Source organism: Phoca vitulina, unplaced genomic scaffold (genome assembly GCF_004348235.1).
Source record: "Phoca vitulina isolate PV1807 unplaced genomic scaffold, GSC_HSeal_1.0 scaffold3, whole genome shotgun sequence".
Lineage (NCBI taxonomy): Eukaryota > Metazoa > Chordata > Mammalia > Carnivora > Phocidae > Phoca > Phoca vitulina.
Genome location: NW_022589706.1, coordinates 72,174,268 through 72,191,316, shown reverse-complemented (window position 1 = coordinate 72,191,316; position 17,049 = coordinate 72,174,268). Strand labels below are relative to the sequence as shown.

At 36.0% G+C, this 17,049-nt stretch overlaps 1 protein-coding gene across 8 annotated transcripts in view; it reads right to left on the bottom strand.

The window, feature by feature from the left end:
- Positions 1–3,154: 3,154 nt before the first annotated feature.
- Positions 3,155–17,049, bottom strand: part of PDLIM5 (PDZ and LIM domain 5) — a 206,866-nt gene continuing 192,971 nt past the window's right edge. For 2 of the 8 annotated variants that reach the window (XM_032400850.1, XM_032400853.1), the window contains exons 14-17: positions 15,035–15,215; positions 12,474–12,594; positions 9,439–9,554; positions 3,155–7,196 (exon numbers count right to left, since the gene is read on the bottom strand). In XM_032400850.1, coding sequence (XP_032256741.1) covers positions 7,107–7,196; positions 9,439–9,554; positions 12,474–12,594; positions 15,035–15,215 — 508 coding nt within the window. In that variant the 3' untranslated portion in view covers positions 3,155–7,106. The remainder of the gene's footprint in view (positions 7,197–9,438; positions 9,555–12,473; positions 12,595–15,034; positions 15,216–17,049) is intronic. The other 6 variants (XM_032400854.1, XM_032400856.1, XM_032400855.1 and 3 more) reach the window with 4 other exon arrangements.

Genomic DNA, 17,049 nt, shown 5'->3' with positions numbered 1-17,049 from the left:
CTATGTTTTTCGAGAATCATTTCTCGGAGTTTTCATTTACTCATCTCCAGTATTTGGGTTAAAAATACTTGACTCTCCGTTTCTCCAGTTATTAGAAACTTACAGCGAATTAGTGTACCCTAGCGTGACAGGTAATATACCACACGAAGTACAAAGACAGCATAAGAAATATAAGTTATTTAGGGGCGCCGGGGTGGTTCAGTTGGTTAAGCGTCTGCCTTCGGCTCAGGTCATGATCCCAGAGTCCTGGGATCGAGCCCCGCATCGGGCTCCCTGCGCAGCAGGAAGCCTGCTTCTCCCTCTCCCACTCCCCCTGCTGTGTTCCCTCTCTCGATGTCTCGCTGTCAAATAAATAAATAAAATCTTAAGGAAAAAAAGAATATAAAGTTTTCATTTTATACACAGAAGTGCCTGTTATCAGTGTATTGGTGTTCACTTCCAAATTCATCCTTCAGAGCCTGTCCCGTGATAGTGAACCGGACTCTTTAAGCGTTTCTCCTTCACGGTGAGCAGTGTTAAGCTTTGTCAACTGTCGGCCAAGGGAGACAAAGGAACAGGGCAGAAGTCAGGAGCTCCTCTTCCTGGGTCCAGGTGCCGCATTTTGCTTTTCCTTGCTCCAGCTGCCTGGATCATCCATGGTGCCTGTGGGGGCGGGGGGTGCATCTGGTGGAGCTCTGCCCGGCCGAGCTTCCAGAATGCAGTCGCTCGGTGATCCCATACACCGGCTGGGGCCGGTGGCCACCTTGCCGCAGCCCTCTTGATGCAGATACTGTGTATTTTAGGCCACAGCAACACTCCAACTCCCTGTGCACACCCCCCTCCTAAACCTGGTGACCTAACCTGGGCTTACCTGCACTCCGGAGGGTTGTTTCTTTGTTCCTGGCAATGGGAGAACAGCTCTGGCTGGCCTCAGCAGCCACAGAACTTCTCTGTCATCAGTGGGCTGCAACCACACTTCCTCCAACAAAGTCTGACCTCCAGCCACAGGGAAGGGTACTCATCGGAAGGTTGCTCTTCCTTGGGTCCCTCTCTCAATCTTAGGTTAGCCTTTGAGTTCTCTTTACATTTTCATAGTTACTCTCCTACCATAGCATAATAATTCTTTAAACTTCTCTTGCTAAGTTCGGTGTGATTTCGGCCTCCCAATTGGACCCAGTCTGGTCCACCAGGCATAATCAAACACACTTTCCCCCAAGCTCTAATTTATATATACTCTCACCATCTGTACTATGTTGATATTGTTAAAGATCATCTCTAACTTCCTGGATAGTCAGGCATAAGCAAACTCACAGATTCACATCATTGATTTATACCTTTTCTTGGGGCAGAAGCCCTGGGTTCACTTTGGTGCCTCAACTTGTTTATTAAGTTCATTTTTATCTAAAGCGTTTATAACGGTACCAGAGAAATTATTAAGCAGTAGTGTAATAATTTCAGAGCAGAATAAATGATAAGTTTCAGTTGATAAAGCTTGTATTACTTTAATTTATATTTCAAAGTTCATTTGCTCTCCATTTCACTCAACTAAGGAGGCTTGAGATTGTCAGGATTCTCAAGCAAACAGGAATAGAGAAAATGTCTGGGGTCAGATGACCTCAATATATGGTCACCTAAGCAAAGATTTCTATTTACACAAAAACTAATATTGGTATGATAAGTCACCGGAGTTCAAGTTACTTTCCTATTTACCAAGGGAAGTTTGGTGTATCAGTGATACACTAAGGGGAAAAAAATCAAAAGACGGCTCTGAAGATATTATAGTCTCCTAAAATACTTTAAACAAACAATGGTATTTTTGAGTAAGTGCTTAGAATAGCACCAGCTGTGTGTGCTTTACAAGCAAAGGAAAAATGGGGGGACAAAGAAGAAAAAACAAACCTAAGTATATTTGAACCAGAAAGCAAATGTGACAATTAGAACATGATGAAAAACTAATTTGGAACCCAGTTATTAAACAGAAACTTTGTCCTTTGAAACACGGATGCATTAGAGACCACGTCAGTCAGTCCACGGGCCTGAAACAGAAGTCATTTTCCTTGGGAACTATATTGCCTCAAGAGAAATTGAAAAATTATACTCTCTGTGAATTATAAATTGTTTTATTTTCTCCCTGAGGTCAGTGATCAGTGGTTTTGTGACATGGAAATGCTTTATTCTTCCACACTAAGCAATGGCTCCAAGCTTTATTGTACGTGATTACATGCCGTTACAAGCACAGGGAAAAGAATGGCCTTCTTGGCCAACTTTCATTAATAGGCCTCCCCCAGTGCTCTGCCTTTAGTGCCAATCACTAAACACACCTTGTTTTTCCTCAACTCTGGGTTCAAGGTGTGGAAGCCACACCTTTCTTACTAATCACTGATGTAATCTTGCCACCTACGCAGACAGCTTCTAAATCATGGAATAAAGAGTAAAAGTTCAGTAATATTACGCCAAAGACAAATGGTTTGTTCTAAACTCTCCTCATAAAATGAACACTTGAGGGAATCAGACACATGCCACGTTAAAAATACCTTTGCATATCTCCTCAGTATAATAAACATACAGGCTACTTTTGACCTTCGGAGGGAAAGGGATTCTTTCACAAACTTTTGGGCTCAGCGCTTCCCGAGTTAAATGCTCTCATTCATAAGTACAACACAAAACTGTATCAGTCTGAGATTTCTGTTGGGTAGCCATGCGTCCTAGCCCCTTTCCTCTTTTAAATTTTAAATACTGCAAAGGAACCATTTTCCCTGTGCGGCTCCCACACTTGGGATGAAACCTTCTCTGCAGAATTTTGGCACCCTATTAATTAGTGGTTATGAGTGGGAGCTGCTCTCTCTCAGCAACTCCTATTCTGCCATCAGTCAAGTGTGATTCTGTAATAAATTCCCACGAAGCAAACTATTTCTGGTAATTCTCCCTAATTAACACCAGGCCCGCTAATAATACATCGGTACCTATGTGTTTCTGATATAACCAAGATCTTGTCTGAGAGTACTCAAAAAGGGAAACCGCCAACCTAAATTAAGCTTTTGCTGGCAAAAAGGATTTTATATGTAGTTCTGTAAGAAAACCTTTGATAATCTTATATTGGGGACATTTTGACCAGAAAACACTGAACGACAGGGAGGCTTGTTTCTGGTTTGAGCACTGAATGGGGATTTATTGTGAACACACACTGTTGAGTGTTAAGCCTATAAATCTTGTACTGGATTACTGTTTCTTAACGAAGGAATGACAGATCTCTTATTTTGTTGGTGCATTTTAATGTGCAATGACGTGATTGATAGAAACCAAACAGCAGCTATTAAAATGTCAAATGCAGTCTTGATGCCCTTATAAGTTTGGCTTCTGGAGTTTAATATACTGTGAGCAAATAGACTTGAATTTGTCTTTTATTTCCAATAGACAGCCTGCAACAGAAACATTCCTCTTAACTTTATACAGTTAGAGAAAAAATCTTACTCAAACCAATAAACAAATGAATAGATGAGCCTACCTGGTTATAGAAACGTTAACTAATGAGATCGGGATGAGTTAACCATGAAGTAATGTAACCTGGTTGATTAAAGCATGAAAATGTAGATGATGACTGACCTTCTTTCAGTATGATATGTGATACAATACAGTGCTTGGTATGACAGATTATTCCAATAAACACTTTCAGCAATAAATATTTTCTAAAACAATGGGGCTTATTTATGTATTAATTTATAAACACGTATTGTGTACATGCTACATGCAGAGCATAAAAATGGATTAAAGTAGAACAAATGTGACAATCTTTTCAAATGTTTTGTTTCTGGGACATTTTCATAGGTGAATATCATAAAAGAGGGATTCTCCTCAGAATCATTACTTCTTTTCCTGTCCTGTGAACACTATTTTATTCCCATGATGACTCCAATGAAAACCACTTGGCACCCAAAAAAGAAAAACCAGGAGAGCTTGTTTATATCACTGCAGCCATTTATTTATTATGTGAACATTAAGGTATAACTACACTGATTATATTTCTCATGTGGTTTTTAATTAGAAAATGTATCCAAAAGCAAAACAGTACAGATGTATACAAATGTAAAAATGTAAAGAAACAGAAAACAGAGATTAACAGATAAGGCAAATGATACTTTGAGAATCCAAACCCAATATCTTAAAACATTTGGAGGAGAAGGATGACAAACTGAAGCCGCACTAGATTTGTGTCAAATTATTCACTGTTTTCCCTTCCCTTATGTCTGAAAAGCCTGTCCTTTCAATAGAGATGATTTAAAAAGCTCCAAACCTCACAAAACTGTGAATATAACACTAGATTCATACTTGAACAAAGGAGAGGAAGGACTTATTTTCTATAAAAGTGCTCCTGATAAACTACCCCTTGAAAATGGCACCATGAAAACATTTTTGTTCTAGATAATTTTAACCATAGGCTACACTAATATTTTGAAGATTTAAACTCTTATTTCTATTTGTCTTCATACTGTAACCAAATGACTAGGCTTTAGTTTTAGACTCTAAATGTAACCTGAATCAACAAGAAATATGTATGCTATGATAAGCATAAGCAGCGGGAATCCTGTCTAGGCTACCATTCTAGCGGGCAACATTCAGCCCTTGTAAGTCTAGAAAAATGTTATACATTGGAATCTATCACTAATACTTTGAATCAGGGAAATACAAGTAAAGGACGTTTAAAAGAGTTATATACTGTAATTTTAATCTGTATTATACTAAGTACAGCATTCCAAAATATACATCAAGAAAGACTAAAAGTAAATGCTCTACAGTAAAGAGGTAATAATTAAAAAAAAATGCTACTGACATAGAATATTTATAATCAGAAAAATAAATATTCAGGGAACTCACCAGAAGAATAAAGTGCTCTGCCAGTTATTAAAAGATTAACGCTGGAGTATTAAATATGGCATTCATTCCCCACTGGGAAATACAGAGATTCTTCTGGGTTATAGTCAATATTTATTTCACAGAATTAACTGTTTTAGAACAGATAGAAAGCTTTGCCACAAAGGAGAAGGACAAAGCACAAAGACAAAATGATAAATTAGGAAGCAATGTTTTCTTTTTAGGGATAAAATTTAGAGGAATGCAACATTATGCTCCATGAAATAATGTGCACAAAGAAGAGTTTAATAAAAATGATATCCCTAATGTAATATAACTTAATAAGAAATTCAGGTCAAATAAAATTCTGGAAAGGAAATACCCAAATGTCACTGACTTTTCAAATACTATCTTGGCATAGATTCTATAAAGGCAAAACTAAACAACCAAAAAAAAAAAAAAAAAAAATCATCTCTACTACATCCAAACAAAATCACCAATTTATTTTGTATCGTGTAAAGCAAGAGACTGACACGAAGCTATGTGACAACTCACATGAACTCTACAGGTGGTTTCAGCAGCAATGAGAAAGAGGGCACAATTCAGTTCCAGGACTTTATCTCAGAAGTCAAACTTCCTGCCTCCCTACAGATGCAGGGTGAGGAGGTAGTTCAGGGCTGCGACTGGTGAAGCCACTTCACGTCACCCTTCTCATGCTTTGATTCCCACTTAGTTATTATCTGCATGTAATAGAAATCTGCTAGACCATAAATTAACAGCTTTCAGGACAGATGCCTTGAAAAGTTCTTAGGGAGGTTAAACAAATATTTGAGCCTCAAACCTCCCTCTACAACAAACATGCGCACAATGGAAATGAAGTCGTTCATGAGTTACGGGGCAGGGAGGACTTGGGGTTCTGTCTCAACTGTGAAGGCACCTTGCCCCAGACACATTGGTATTTTTAACTTAGTGGGATCATGGGCTTTCATCCATTCTGGAAACAAAGAGAAAAACTATCAAATGTCATAATCTGTTTTCTCACTGGGCAAATATCAATAGGAGTCACAATTTCACAATTGTTGCTCTGTCTTCATGGGTTATCTATATAATTGTTTCCCCAAATAAAGAAAACAAATAACGAGCCTGTCTGAGTAATTGATCATGTTCCCCTCCTATACCACCAACCTCTGGGAATAAAAGCTTTCTAAACTTCGTGATCACATTTGGAAGTGGTTTATTTATTACTGAGAGAAAACTACTAAAAGAAGAAAAAAAACCCTTAGATTTTATCACATCCCCAAGCCAATCTTTTACTTTTCTAATGTAGAACTAAAGAAAAAATTATTCTGCAAAGAGAGTTGTCAAACCTTTATCAGTCAGTAGTACAAATCTGAAACTGATCTAATGGATTCACTGTCTGAAAAGGGGAGAATTTTAAAAATTTTTGAATACAGTCCTCCTCTGATTTCCCGTAATTCCTAACCTCACTCTTTTCTACTTACTCTCTTGACCTCAGCATGAGGGAAGGGGAAAAAAATGGGAGTTTCACTAATATAGGTGATAAAACATACACAATGAATAGAAATGGCCATATTTTAATAAAACGTAAAAATCTGAAATTTATAAGCAATGTGGTGGCTTTTGTGGGGGGTGGATGAGAGAAATATGTAACATCTCTTATTGGCACGGCACATTCTGATGGAAAATCTTAGTCTTTCCTACTGGATTGATCAGTAAGACAAAAAAAGTACATACAGTTTTTAAAAACTGACACCTACTACTGATAAAATTCTGTTTAAACTCCTATTTCCTCTTTTAAAGACAAGCACTATTTTTTTAAAAAATACATTTTACTTATTGATAGAGTGTAAGGCAATTTTCATTTCCTTTTACAGATTTACTCAGAACTACCTAATAAGGAAAGAAAGTATAATTAATTCAGCATAGATGTTAGAGGTTTTTATTCTAAAATTTAATTCTTCACTAATTTATTCTATGATGAATTTAATAGTCAACCAGGAAATTGGTTTTTATAAAAGTTATTTTATGGGCAGAAAATACAGGAAAAAAGTAATCTTATAAATGCCAAACTGTCTCTTTACTTTATGAAGCCAAATATTTCCTCATAGACTTGGTTTTTAAAGCTGGAATTTATCCCTTCAGGGCCACTATTATTTTTCAAAATTCCCACAAATATTAAATCTAAAAATTAATTGGTAATCCCAATTCTCCTCTTTCTCTTCGAATCTCTTCTCCTCCCCTGCCTGAACTGTTGACTTTCAAAAATTCACAGAATGAGCATGTTTCTTGCAAAGTGGCTTGTCCTTCTTGGAGAAAAAGGTCTGACCTTCCAAACTTTCACAACATACCTGAAAAAGAAGCATTATTTAAAAGAATATTATTATTTTATCAAATATGCCTAAAAGGGGAAAATGACTTTTCCACTTGGTGGATAAGACAAAGCACTTTCTCTGCTTGACTTATTTGTGGAACATAAGGAATAGCATGGAGGACATTAGGAGAAGGAAGGGAAAAGTGAAGGGGGGGAAATTGGAGGGGGAGATGAACCATGAGACACTACGGACTCTGAGAAACAAACTGAGGGTTCTAGAGGGGAGGGAGGTGGCGGGATGGGTGAGCCTGGTGATGGGCATTGAGGGCACGTTCTGCATGGAGCACTGGGTGTTATAAGCAAACAATGAATCATGGAACACTACATCAAAAACTAATGATGTAATGTATGGTGACTAACATAATAAAATAAAATTAAAATAAATAAATAAATAAAACTTTGAGAGAATAAAAAAAAGACAAAGCACTTTCGTTGGTTGTATTAGACACTCTGACATGTAATGATTACTATGATATTTCATGTAATTTTTCAAAAGCAATGAAGAGTGACTTTTTCCTCGAATGTATTCTAATTTATTTAAATCACTGATCATTATTTTTCTTTACTAGGCCCTAATAAGAAAACAAAGAGGTCACATTAAATGTAATTTCTCTTCTCAAATGCTCAACAATGCTCTAAATTTGCCTCCTGTGGTAGGGAACCAAAGCACTCAAAATGAAAACACGATACAATTGCTTTGCCCAATATTCCCAAGCTCCCAAACACAACAGCACAGAATACCTGAGAATTCTTTTTAGTTCATTTCTTTGTTCCTTGTAGTAAAAACCCTGGTCAACATCTGGCTACCGGATGATTATACAGTCTACTTACTATCTGCATTTATGTCTTCTTGTCTTTCCTATTGCCTTTCTTAAGTATAATAGTATAATAAAAAAAAAAAAAAGTATAATAAAACAGTTCTACCAGAGAACAGGAGAAGGCAAATCTGCTAAAAGTTGTTGCATTTTATAGATCTCATGAAGTCTAAGAAATGGAAGAGGTAAACAAGATGAATTTAATAGTCAACCGGGTAATGTTTGGGGAAATCATTTGACTTCAATTAACATTACTTTTTTCCCTTCATATGATGGGTATTGAAAACTATTAGATATATTAAATCTAATAAAAAAATCAAACATCTGATCAGAGTATCTTTATTGGATATATACTTTCTAAATTTAAAAAAAGTCTCAAGGGGGCACCTGGGTGGCTCATTCAGTTAAGTGTCTGCCTTCAGCTCAGGTCATGATCTGAGAGTCTTGTGATCAAGCCCTGCATTGGGCTCCCTGCTCAGCAGGAAGTCTGCTTCTCCCTCTGCCCCTTTCCCCTACTCATGGATGTTCTCTCAGTCTTTCTTCCTCTCTCACTCTCTCTCTCTCAAATAAATAAATAAAATCATTAAAAATAAAAGTCTTAGGGTAAATGTGAATCTCTACAGTTATCCTCATCATTAAAAATAAAACCAAAAATATTAAGATATCAAACAAAATAGGTAAATACATCACTACATTCTATTATAGTCTTAAAAAGAAAAAATATTCACGGACTACTGCTAAGGAAGGAAGCAAATCAACATATAGTTTGCTTCCACTCTTAATTCAACAATAGATTTTTAGAATTGTTTCTTTTTTTATCAGAATATTTTTTTATTATGTTATGTTAATCACCATACATTACACATCATTAGTTTTTGATGTAGTGTTCCATGATTCATTGTTTGCATATAACACCCAGTGCTCCATGCAGAACGTGCCCTCTTTAATACCCATCACCAGGCTAGCCCGTCCCCCCACGCCCCTCCCCTCTAGAACCCTCAATTTGTTTCTCAGAGTCCATAGTCTCTCATGGTTCGTCTCCCCCTCTGATTAGAATTGTTTGTTTCTATTTCAGGTACCCATGTTTCCAAAAATTACTACAAACACCCCAATAAAACAGAATTTTAAAAAAAATGTAAAGGACTTTTACTGTTTTAAGAAATATGTAGTTTCTCCTTATAAACACAAAATTATTAAAAATAAGATTTTCTCTAAAGCATCTTATTCTGTGCCAAATAATTCAAAAAAATGTCAGAACTTTCAATGAACAACTTTCAAAATCACGGTAAAAATACTTTTATGTGTGAAGGATTCAAAGATACAAGAACTGTTATTTCCATTTAGTGCTTAGGCTAAAAGTGGCCATACTGTGCTCCTCTAATTTAGAAATAAGAGTTTACTTACTGAGCATACAAAGCAAGTGTCATGCCAGGTATAGCCCAGGGCCTCCAGGAACATGTCGCCAGCTTCTATGGGAAACTCACATCCATGGCATATGGTACCAAAAAGGGCATAATAATCTGTATTGGGGCAGGGTGGGGTGGGGAGACATAATTTAAATATGACAAAGCTTTAGAATAATAGTTCCTAGAAAGCAGCAACAAAATTGGAATTAAATGAGAAGATGAAGATAAAGTTACTAGTAACTGAAAAATGTTCAGAAGACATGTTTGGCTTGACAATATGTGTAACATGTTTTAGGTTACCTTTGGGGTAAATGTTATTTACATAACTTGACGTCCTTTACTCCATTTTTCCACATAATACTTCTCACTTATCTCCAGCTACCTAAGTGTCCAAATACCTATGAAGAACAACGCTGTTCCCTGTTAAGTTATCAATAGACATGGCTGTTTTAACAAAAGACAAGAGAGCTTCCAAATACCAGCAACAATAAGACTAAAGAACATAAATCAAGAAGGAATATCTGATATCAGCACATTTCATAGAATATCTGACTCGGTAGGGAAGAAAAAAAAAGTCACAAGAACCTTCCATAAATAAGTGCCATGACTGAGTTTCTAGCTGGCCTGTATCATAACAGTATTAACTACTATTCTTATGCTGCGATTTCCTTTCAAATTTATGACTTCGTGCTGAAAATCCTTAGCCAGAGAACACCATTTACTTGACAGAGATTACAGTTATAAAATACTAATAGGATTTCCTTCTGAAGAAAGCAGTATTGATGAGATGTTTCTTTATTATTACTAAATTAGAACTTACTGGCAATTTTCTTTTATGCAGCTACTCTCACTACTTGTGTTTACTCCAACTTGGGCTGGAGTAGAAAGTAGAGTTTCATTTCATTAATTTACCTCTCTTAACAATTTTCAATATTCCTAGCACCATCTGCTCAGCACATGTTGACAGAGTCCTACTATGTGCCCGGCACCGACAGCAGGTAGAGTGGTCATAGTAATGATGTGGCTGCTCTCTTCATGGTGCTTACAATCTCAATGGGAATAGGATGTTGTCACTTATTATATTTTTAAAATAAGTGATAATAAATAATTTCAGACTGTGACAAGAACCACGAAAAAAATAGTCATGTGATACAGAATAGTTGGGGGAAGTATGTAACACTCCATTAACTAGGTGGGTTAGGAAAGGCTTCTCTAAGGACGTAACAGTTGTGCAGAGACTTGACAAAAAAAAGGAAAAATCACCACAGAAAAGCTGAGAAAGAACAGATCAGTTAGAAGAAACAGCAAATACAAAAGCCCTGAGGCAGGAAGAATCTTAGCATGTTCAGAAAAGCAAAGGGGCTAGGTATGCCTAGAATTCAGGAACAGAAAGTAAGGTGGTAGAAGATAAGGTTGGCCTAATAAAGAGTATAGGGTTTACTCAAGTGGAAGCCAAGAGGTATCAAGCATAATCTAATTCACATTGAAACAAAATATTATCATAGCTGCTATTTGAGGGTCGGGGGGAAAGAAGATATATCATTTCAGTTGGTGATTAGAGCATCCAGACAAAGAAAGTGAGTTGGATTTAGTTGTGACTACTGAGGTGGAGAGAAATGAATGAATTTATATACACTGGGGGTAGAACTGCTAGAATTTACTAATTAGATTGGATATGGCGAGAGCAAGGGAAAGAGCAGAATCTTAGGTTTTGGGATAGTGGACAGTGGGGCATTTACTGAGATGGGAAAGTCTGGGTAATAACAAATGTGGGAGGTTAAAGAAATACAACAAAAATAGATCAAGTTGATTAGAAGCGACATTTAAATAAATCTTCAACATTTTTCCCTTTCCGTAAGCAATTTTTGGGTTTTAAAAAATCTGACTTCTTAGACTACATTAAATACGATATTAAGGCTAAGTAGTTTTGTATGTATTTGGCTAGATAGGGACTATCTGCCAGTTTAGTCAAATGTCTTGCAAAGCTTAATTTTAAAACAAACAAGCTCTTTCTTCAGAAGAATTAGGTGAAATTACAAAATGTGAAATATTCTGATTGAATCAGGGTAGGCAGCTTGTAGCCATCCTGTCCCAAAATAGACCATAGATGGGATAGTTCACTGGAATTTCCAGACAGCTTCCTGGTGGATCGTCTGGCATAGATCTAGACTGGTCCTGCCTAGGATCTAAAAGGAACTGAGTAAGCAAAAAAGGGTCTGAGTGATGCTGACTAGCCTCAAATTAGAAGTTGACTGCTCTTTAACTTAACTAGTGTGCAATATTCCCTTCCTCCAGCACCACACTTTGAAGAATATCAAGGTAGATCAACAATAAAACTCCACAGTGGAAATGCAGTGGTAGTGAAATAGGCATGATAAAGGGAAAATATTTTATTTTTTGAAACATTACTCTAAGTAAGAGTAATATTAACAAATAAGTGTTATGAAAGTTCACTTACAGCCTCTGGGAAAGAAAAGAAGGGTTCAGAGCTCAGGTAATAGGACAAATGTAGTAGATTGGTACTTAGAGCTCAGTTTATTAAAAATAATTTTACTAAGGGAACAGCCCAAGCCAAGATTACCCCTCCCATTCAAGTAAGAGTAACAAAAGACTTCCAATTTATTGTCAAGACAGTTGCCTTAAAGAGCAAATCAATATCACGTTCAAAAGTTGATCATTTCTCATGTTTAAAACCATGCAAAATTCGCTGTTAGAGTGTAAGAGGTGGCTTTAAGCTCCACAGTTTGGTAGAATTCATATCCATAAACTATTAGGGATTCAAGTAAAATATTTTCCTACTAGGTAATGCTTATATTCTCATTTCGCTGGATGAAGTTGGGACTATCTGTTTTGGCAAAGTCCCATAAAAATTTTACATAGTTTTTTGCTATATATTTAGAGTAGCTTTAAATGCCCCTAAAATAGTTAGGAAATCTACTTTACCCAATGTATCCTTTCAACCTTATAGTAATATAAGGGTTAATGTTTTATCTTTATTCGAAACTTAAGAAACTAACAGCTTTAGGATCTTACCAGTCTCACAGTAGGGTTCACCATCCTCCAAATGAAAAACATTATTACGAATGGGTTTTCCACAGGCCACACACACAAAACAGGAAACATGCCAAGTTTGTTTCAGAGCATTGATGACTTCCTGTTACAGAAAGGTAATTGGATGTAAAGAACGATGAAAAATATACAAATGCTTATTTTACTAGTTGTACCAACACAGCCTTATTTAAACTGACCCAAGGTAGACACATGCTTTGTCTTTACGGTGAGCTTTTCCTCTAAGTAACATGATACTTAAGGACAGACTCACAAATTGTCTAAATTGATACCCTATATAATATGTGTGTTTCCCATAAATACACATCAATAAACTTATTTAAAGAATGATTATTGTGTTTTTTAAACATTATACATGTGGTAAATAAAGTAAGCGTTTCGTAAGTGCTTGCTATGAAACATTCTGCTTTCTCTCAAAAGGGTGTCAGGGAACATTAAGTTACAAAGGTTTCATAGTATTATCTTGAAAACGTCATGGAGGAAAAAAAAAGAAAATGTCATGGAGGAAGGGCAAAACATTTGAAAATTAAAACAAACCTGTGCTTTGGTGCATTATGGAAGCAATAACATAATCAGTGTAATCCAATCAGTTTAACACATGTTTAGGATTCTGGAAATCAGCTGTGACTACACTAAGCACACACTCAAATGAGTGTCTAAAGTTTGAACCATAAAGTATGGATTCTAATCAACAATGGCTCTATGGTTAAAAATAGCAATATTAAAGACTTGGGCCAGATTTTAATTAGTAAAAGAAGTCCTGAAAAACCGGTTTTGCAAGGAATCATTTCTTTAGATTGAGACAGATGGAGCCATTAAACATTATTTTTGAAGAACAGTTAATAAAATGGGAATTTACTCTTTCCATAATATTGATCACAAAAAAAGAGGATGCTACATGTAAAGTATGGTTACTATTTTGTAAATGAATTACTTATAAAGAGCAAACTGGAAGAAAATACATCCTAAGGTTAACAGGAATTATCTGGGATTGGTAAAATATATAGGTCACTTTAATTTTCTTCTTTACATTTTTTGGTATTTTCTAACTGCTGTAGAGTGAAATTGTTTTTAATAATAAAAATTGTTAAAATAAAACAAAATGATACAGAGCAAATTATTAGCCTTAGAAAACACCACAGTTCACTACTGAAGGATACTGGGAATGGCAGTTGTTTAGATCTAAAAAGATTACTATGAACATGTACAACAAATGTATATTGAACCAAATCATTTCTCAAGGCTTTTGGCATTTACTTCCCTTTCTATCCTTAAGACAGATTACTATTGCTTCTTTAATAGGAAATCAAACAACTAAAACACAATCCATAAACTCTGTCTCTGTAGTGAAGTTCTGGCCCACCTCTAAGGCAATGAGGATACGATTTCCATTTCCTAGAACCTCATTTGGTTCTAAGACTATTACCTGACTTTGTGTTATTAATTATTCTAGAATTTATAGAATATATTTATATACTAAAAGAGTCTTATTATTTCTCATTTCGGAAGTTACAGCCTGTATCATTCTACTCTTTTGTTCCCAACATATTGTACAAATTAATAATATAGAAATATTTCATGTGGTATAGTTACAATTTAAGTGTCCTCAAAGTTTTAGAACCATTTAAAGATGTAATCGGAAATTCAAAGTACTCAATAGTTCATACTAACTTTTCTCTCAACTGATATGAATTAAAGTTTCATTATTATATTTTTATAGAGAGAATATTAGAATTCGGCAATGCCATTTCCATCTTTTGTATTAGCTGTACGAGTTTCGTAGAAGACCAGGCACCCTGGATGCTTCTAAAATAAAATTCCAACTCCTGGTCACCCATAAGAAATGACTGATCCTTTCTTTGTAAACTGCAAACTGGATACTCCAGAGCAGGAAATTCATTCATTCATCATTATTTATTATATATCTGACTCCTAAATTACTCCCTTTTTGAAAAGAAAAAAAAAAAGGTGCTTAAATTATTTTTCTATCACATGCATATGCTCATAAGTTATATTTTTAAACATTATATGTGTTTAAGAAAAATATATCATTTATAAGCCTCATGTTTTATATATTTCATGAGATCTGTGCCCTGTGCTTGAACCCTGACAAATGGGGAAATGCTGCTCTTATAAAAGCTATGGAATTTAATTTAAAACAGTGAAGGTGTCAGTTCTGAGAACTCTGATGTGTGTGGTCCTGTGTGACCTCTTCATTCCTGAGCAAACAGGGTCCTGTTGAGGTAGCATACCCACAGTAAATTATTTTTTCCCCACAGTGGCTAGACTTTCACCAGACAAGCAAGCACTCAGTAAGACAAAACCAAAGACAACTTAACCCCATGAGTCCGATATACTTCTACAGAGGTCTATTTAGTTTTGCTTTACAATAATAAACAGTGATGAAAACAGAGAGGGGATCAAGCAAGAAGAAAATAAAAAGGAAAACTGATGGAAGGGTTTCATAACAAAAAAATTATTGTGCTTTAAAGCTCACTCAGAATAAACAGGTTTCTGATACTTACTCCGAGGATCTTCCTTTGGCATCGCCCACATTCAGGAGCAAAGAATTTCTCATAGCACAGCTCACAGTACAGGGCTCCCTTCTCCTCTACAAATCCAATGTAGGCCATTGTATTTTTGCAGTGAGCACAGTTAAATTCTTCTGGATGCCAAGATTTCCCTAGTGCCACTAGGAATGGTCCCCTGCCAGAAGAAAAGAGATCCAAGTTGGCTGGAGAATAAAAGTTTCTTAAGTTAGCTTGGACAGAACCTCTTTTATGCAACATCCAAACAATTAAATACTTGCTCAATTATCCTTCTCAAGGGCTGAAAACATGGGTGCTGTAAATTTACATAGGAACTCTGAGCACTTATGTGATGAGAAAAAGAGGGAGGAGTAAAAAGCACTTAAGGGATTCTTTCGAGGAAGGCCATTTCCCCCACTTTTTTCCATCTTCAAGAGATTTGGTTATGTTTTTTGAGCTGCAATGAGTGGCTCCGTCTGTATCATGATTATGATTGAGAATGAGGATGTTAACTCCAACAGAAAATGAAGTAACCAGGAAAAAACAGATGACTTAGGCAGAGATGAGAATTTGACATTTCTATAAAATAAACAAAAGAGAAATCTCAATTTGGTAATGTCAGAGTCTTAAAACTCATAGCAATTATTACCTGAGGAAACACTGCAATCCATTTCTGTTCCCCACACATTGTTTCATTACTTATTTCTCAACTTTATCAAGCATATCAAACGTTTATGACTCCTCTAAATAGACTATGGAAACTGTCAACTGGATATTAGAGACTGCTTTGAAGCTACTTAGGAAGGTTTTATTTAATTAAAACATGACTGATTTTTAATGCACATTTGTATCAAGGTAACAAATGTTTGTAAAGAGATTTTTTTCCATTAAATACTATACAGTCATGAACTGATAAGATGGGTTTGGTTTGCTTGACAGGAATCCATTATGAAGCCTTATCTAGTCACGAAGCCTGCAGAAATGGACCATTCTAGCCTCTGCAACATACTTTTCAGTAGCTCCATCACACTAATCTCTATACACAGAGTGGCTTTACCTCCAAGGCACTTTTACACTTATCCAATTTGTCCAGGCAACATTCCTGTGAGATAGACCAGGGCAGTTATTTCAAACTCAGTTTAACCGATGGACAAGCTGAGATACAAAATGTTCAAAAGATACGACAAATATCATAAAATCACTGACTGAGTGAAGGCCAGAAGCTGAATTTCCTGATTTCTAGCACACTGGTGTGGTCAACTTATACTCTGCTTTTCATCATTACTGTCAATTATCATCACTGAGTGACCACAGGGTAATTGTCAGTAAGCACGGATGCCTGACTTCTAGGCAGATTATTAATAGGAAAAGTCACAGTAATGAGCATCACAAAATCGGAGCATTTTCTCGCCTTTGACAATAACACAAACCTTAGTATTCAGTAACTATTTCTCATTGGGAAATTCTTTGCAAATACCTTGATGTTTACTCAGAACCAGCACCTAATTCTGCAAGAGTCAAAAAAGTAAAAAGGTTCTTGATGAATGATAAAAATGTGTTCTGTGAGGTATAAGAGGGTATTTTCTAGCCTCATTTTTGAACTTACTTTTTTTGTTTTTTATTAATAACATGATGCCAACTCTTATCAGCTAGAGCATGCAGTTCTCTTAGCATTTGAGACAAGTAGTTTATTATTATTTTTTAAGCTTTAGGGCGCCATAAGTTTTGTTATCACTAACAAGGAACGTCTTTGTTAACTAATTCCTGACAGGAAAAAAGGGCTATAGATCATTTAGTCTGTAACCAAATGTTACTTTGGGTAGGTTGTCCCTCAGTTTTTAACTGGATTATAAATAACAGTCCTACTCAACAAGTTCCTTCCTCTCATTTTCTCAATATGTATTTGGCATGTAGTTTACCTTCAAAGATAAACCAAGGAGTCACAGTGCTCAAAGCTAGACAAAGTTTTATGAGTGTGCGGAGCTTTTCTACCAAGTGGGTATCTGTTATAA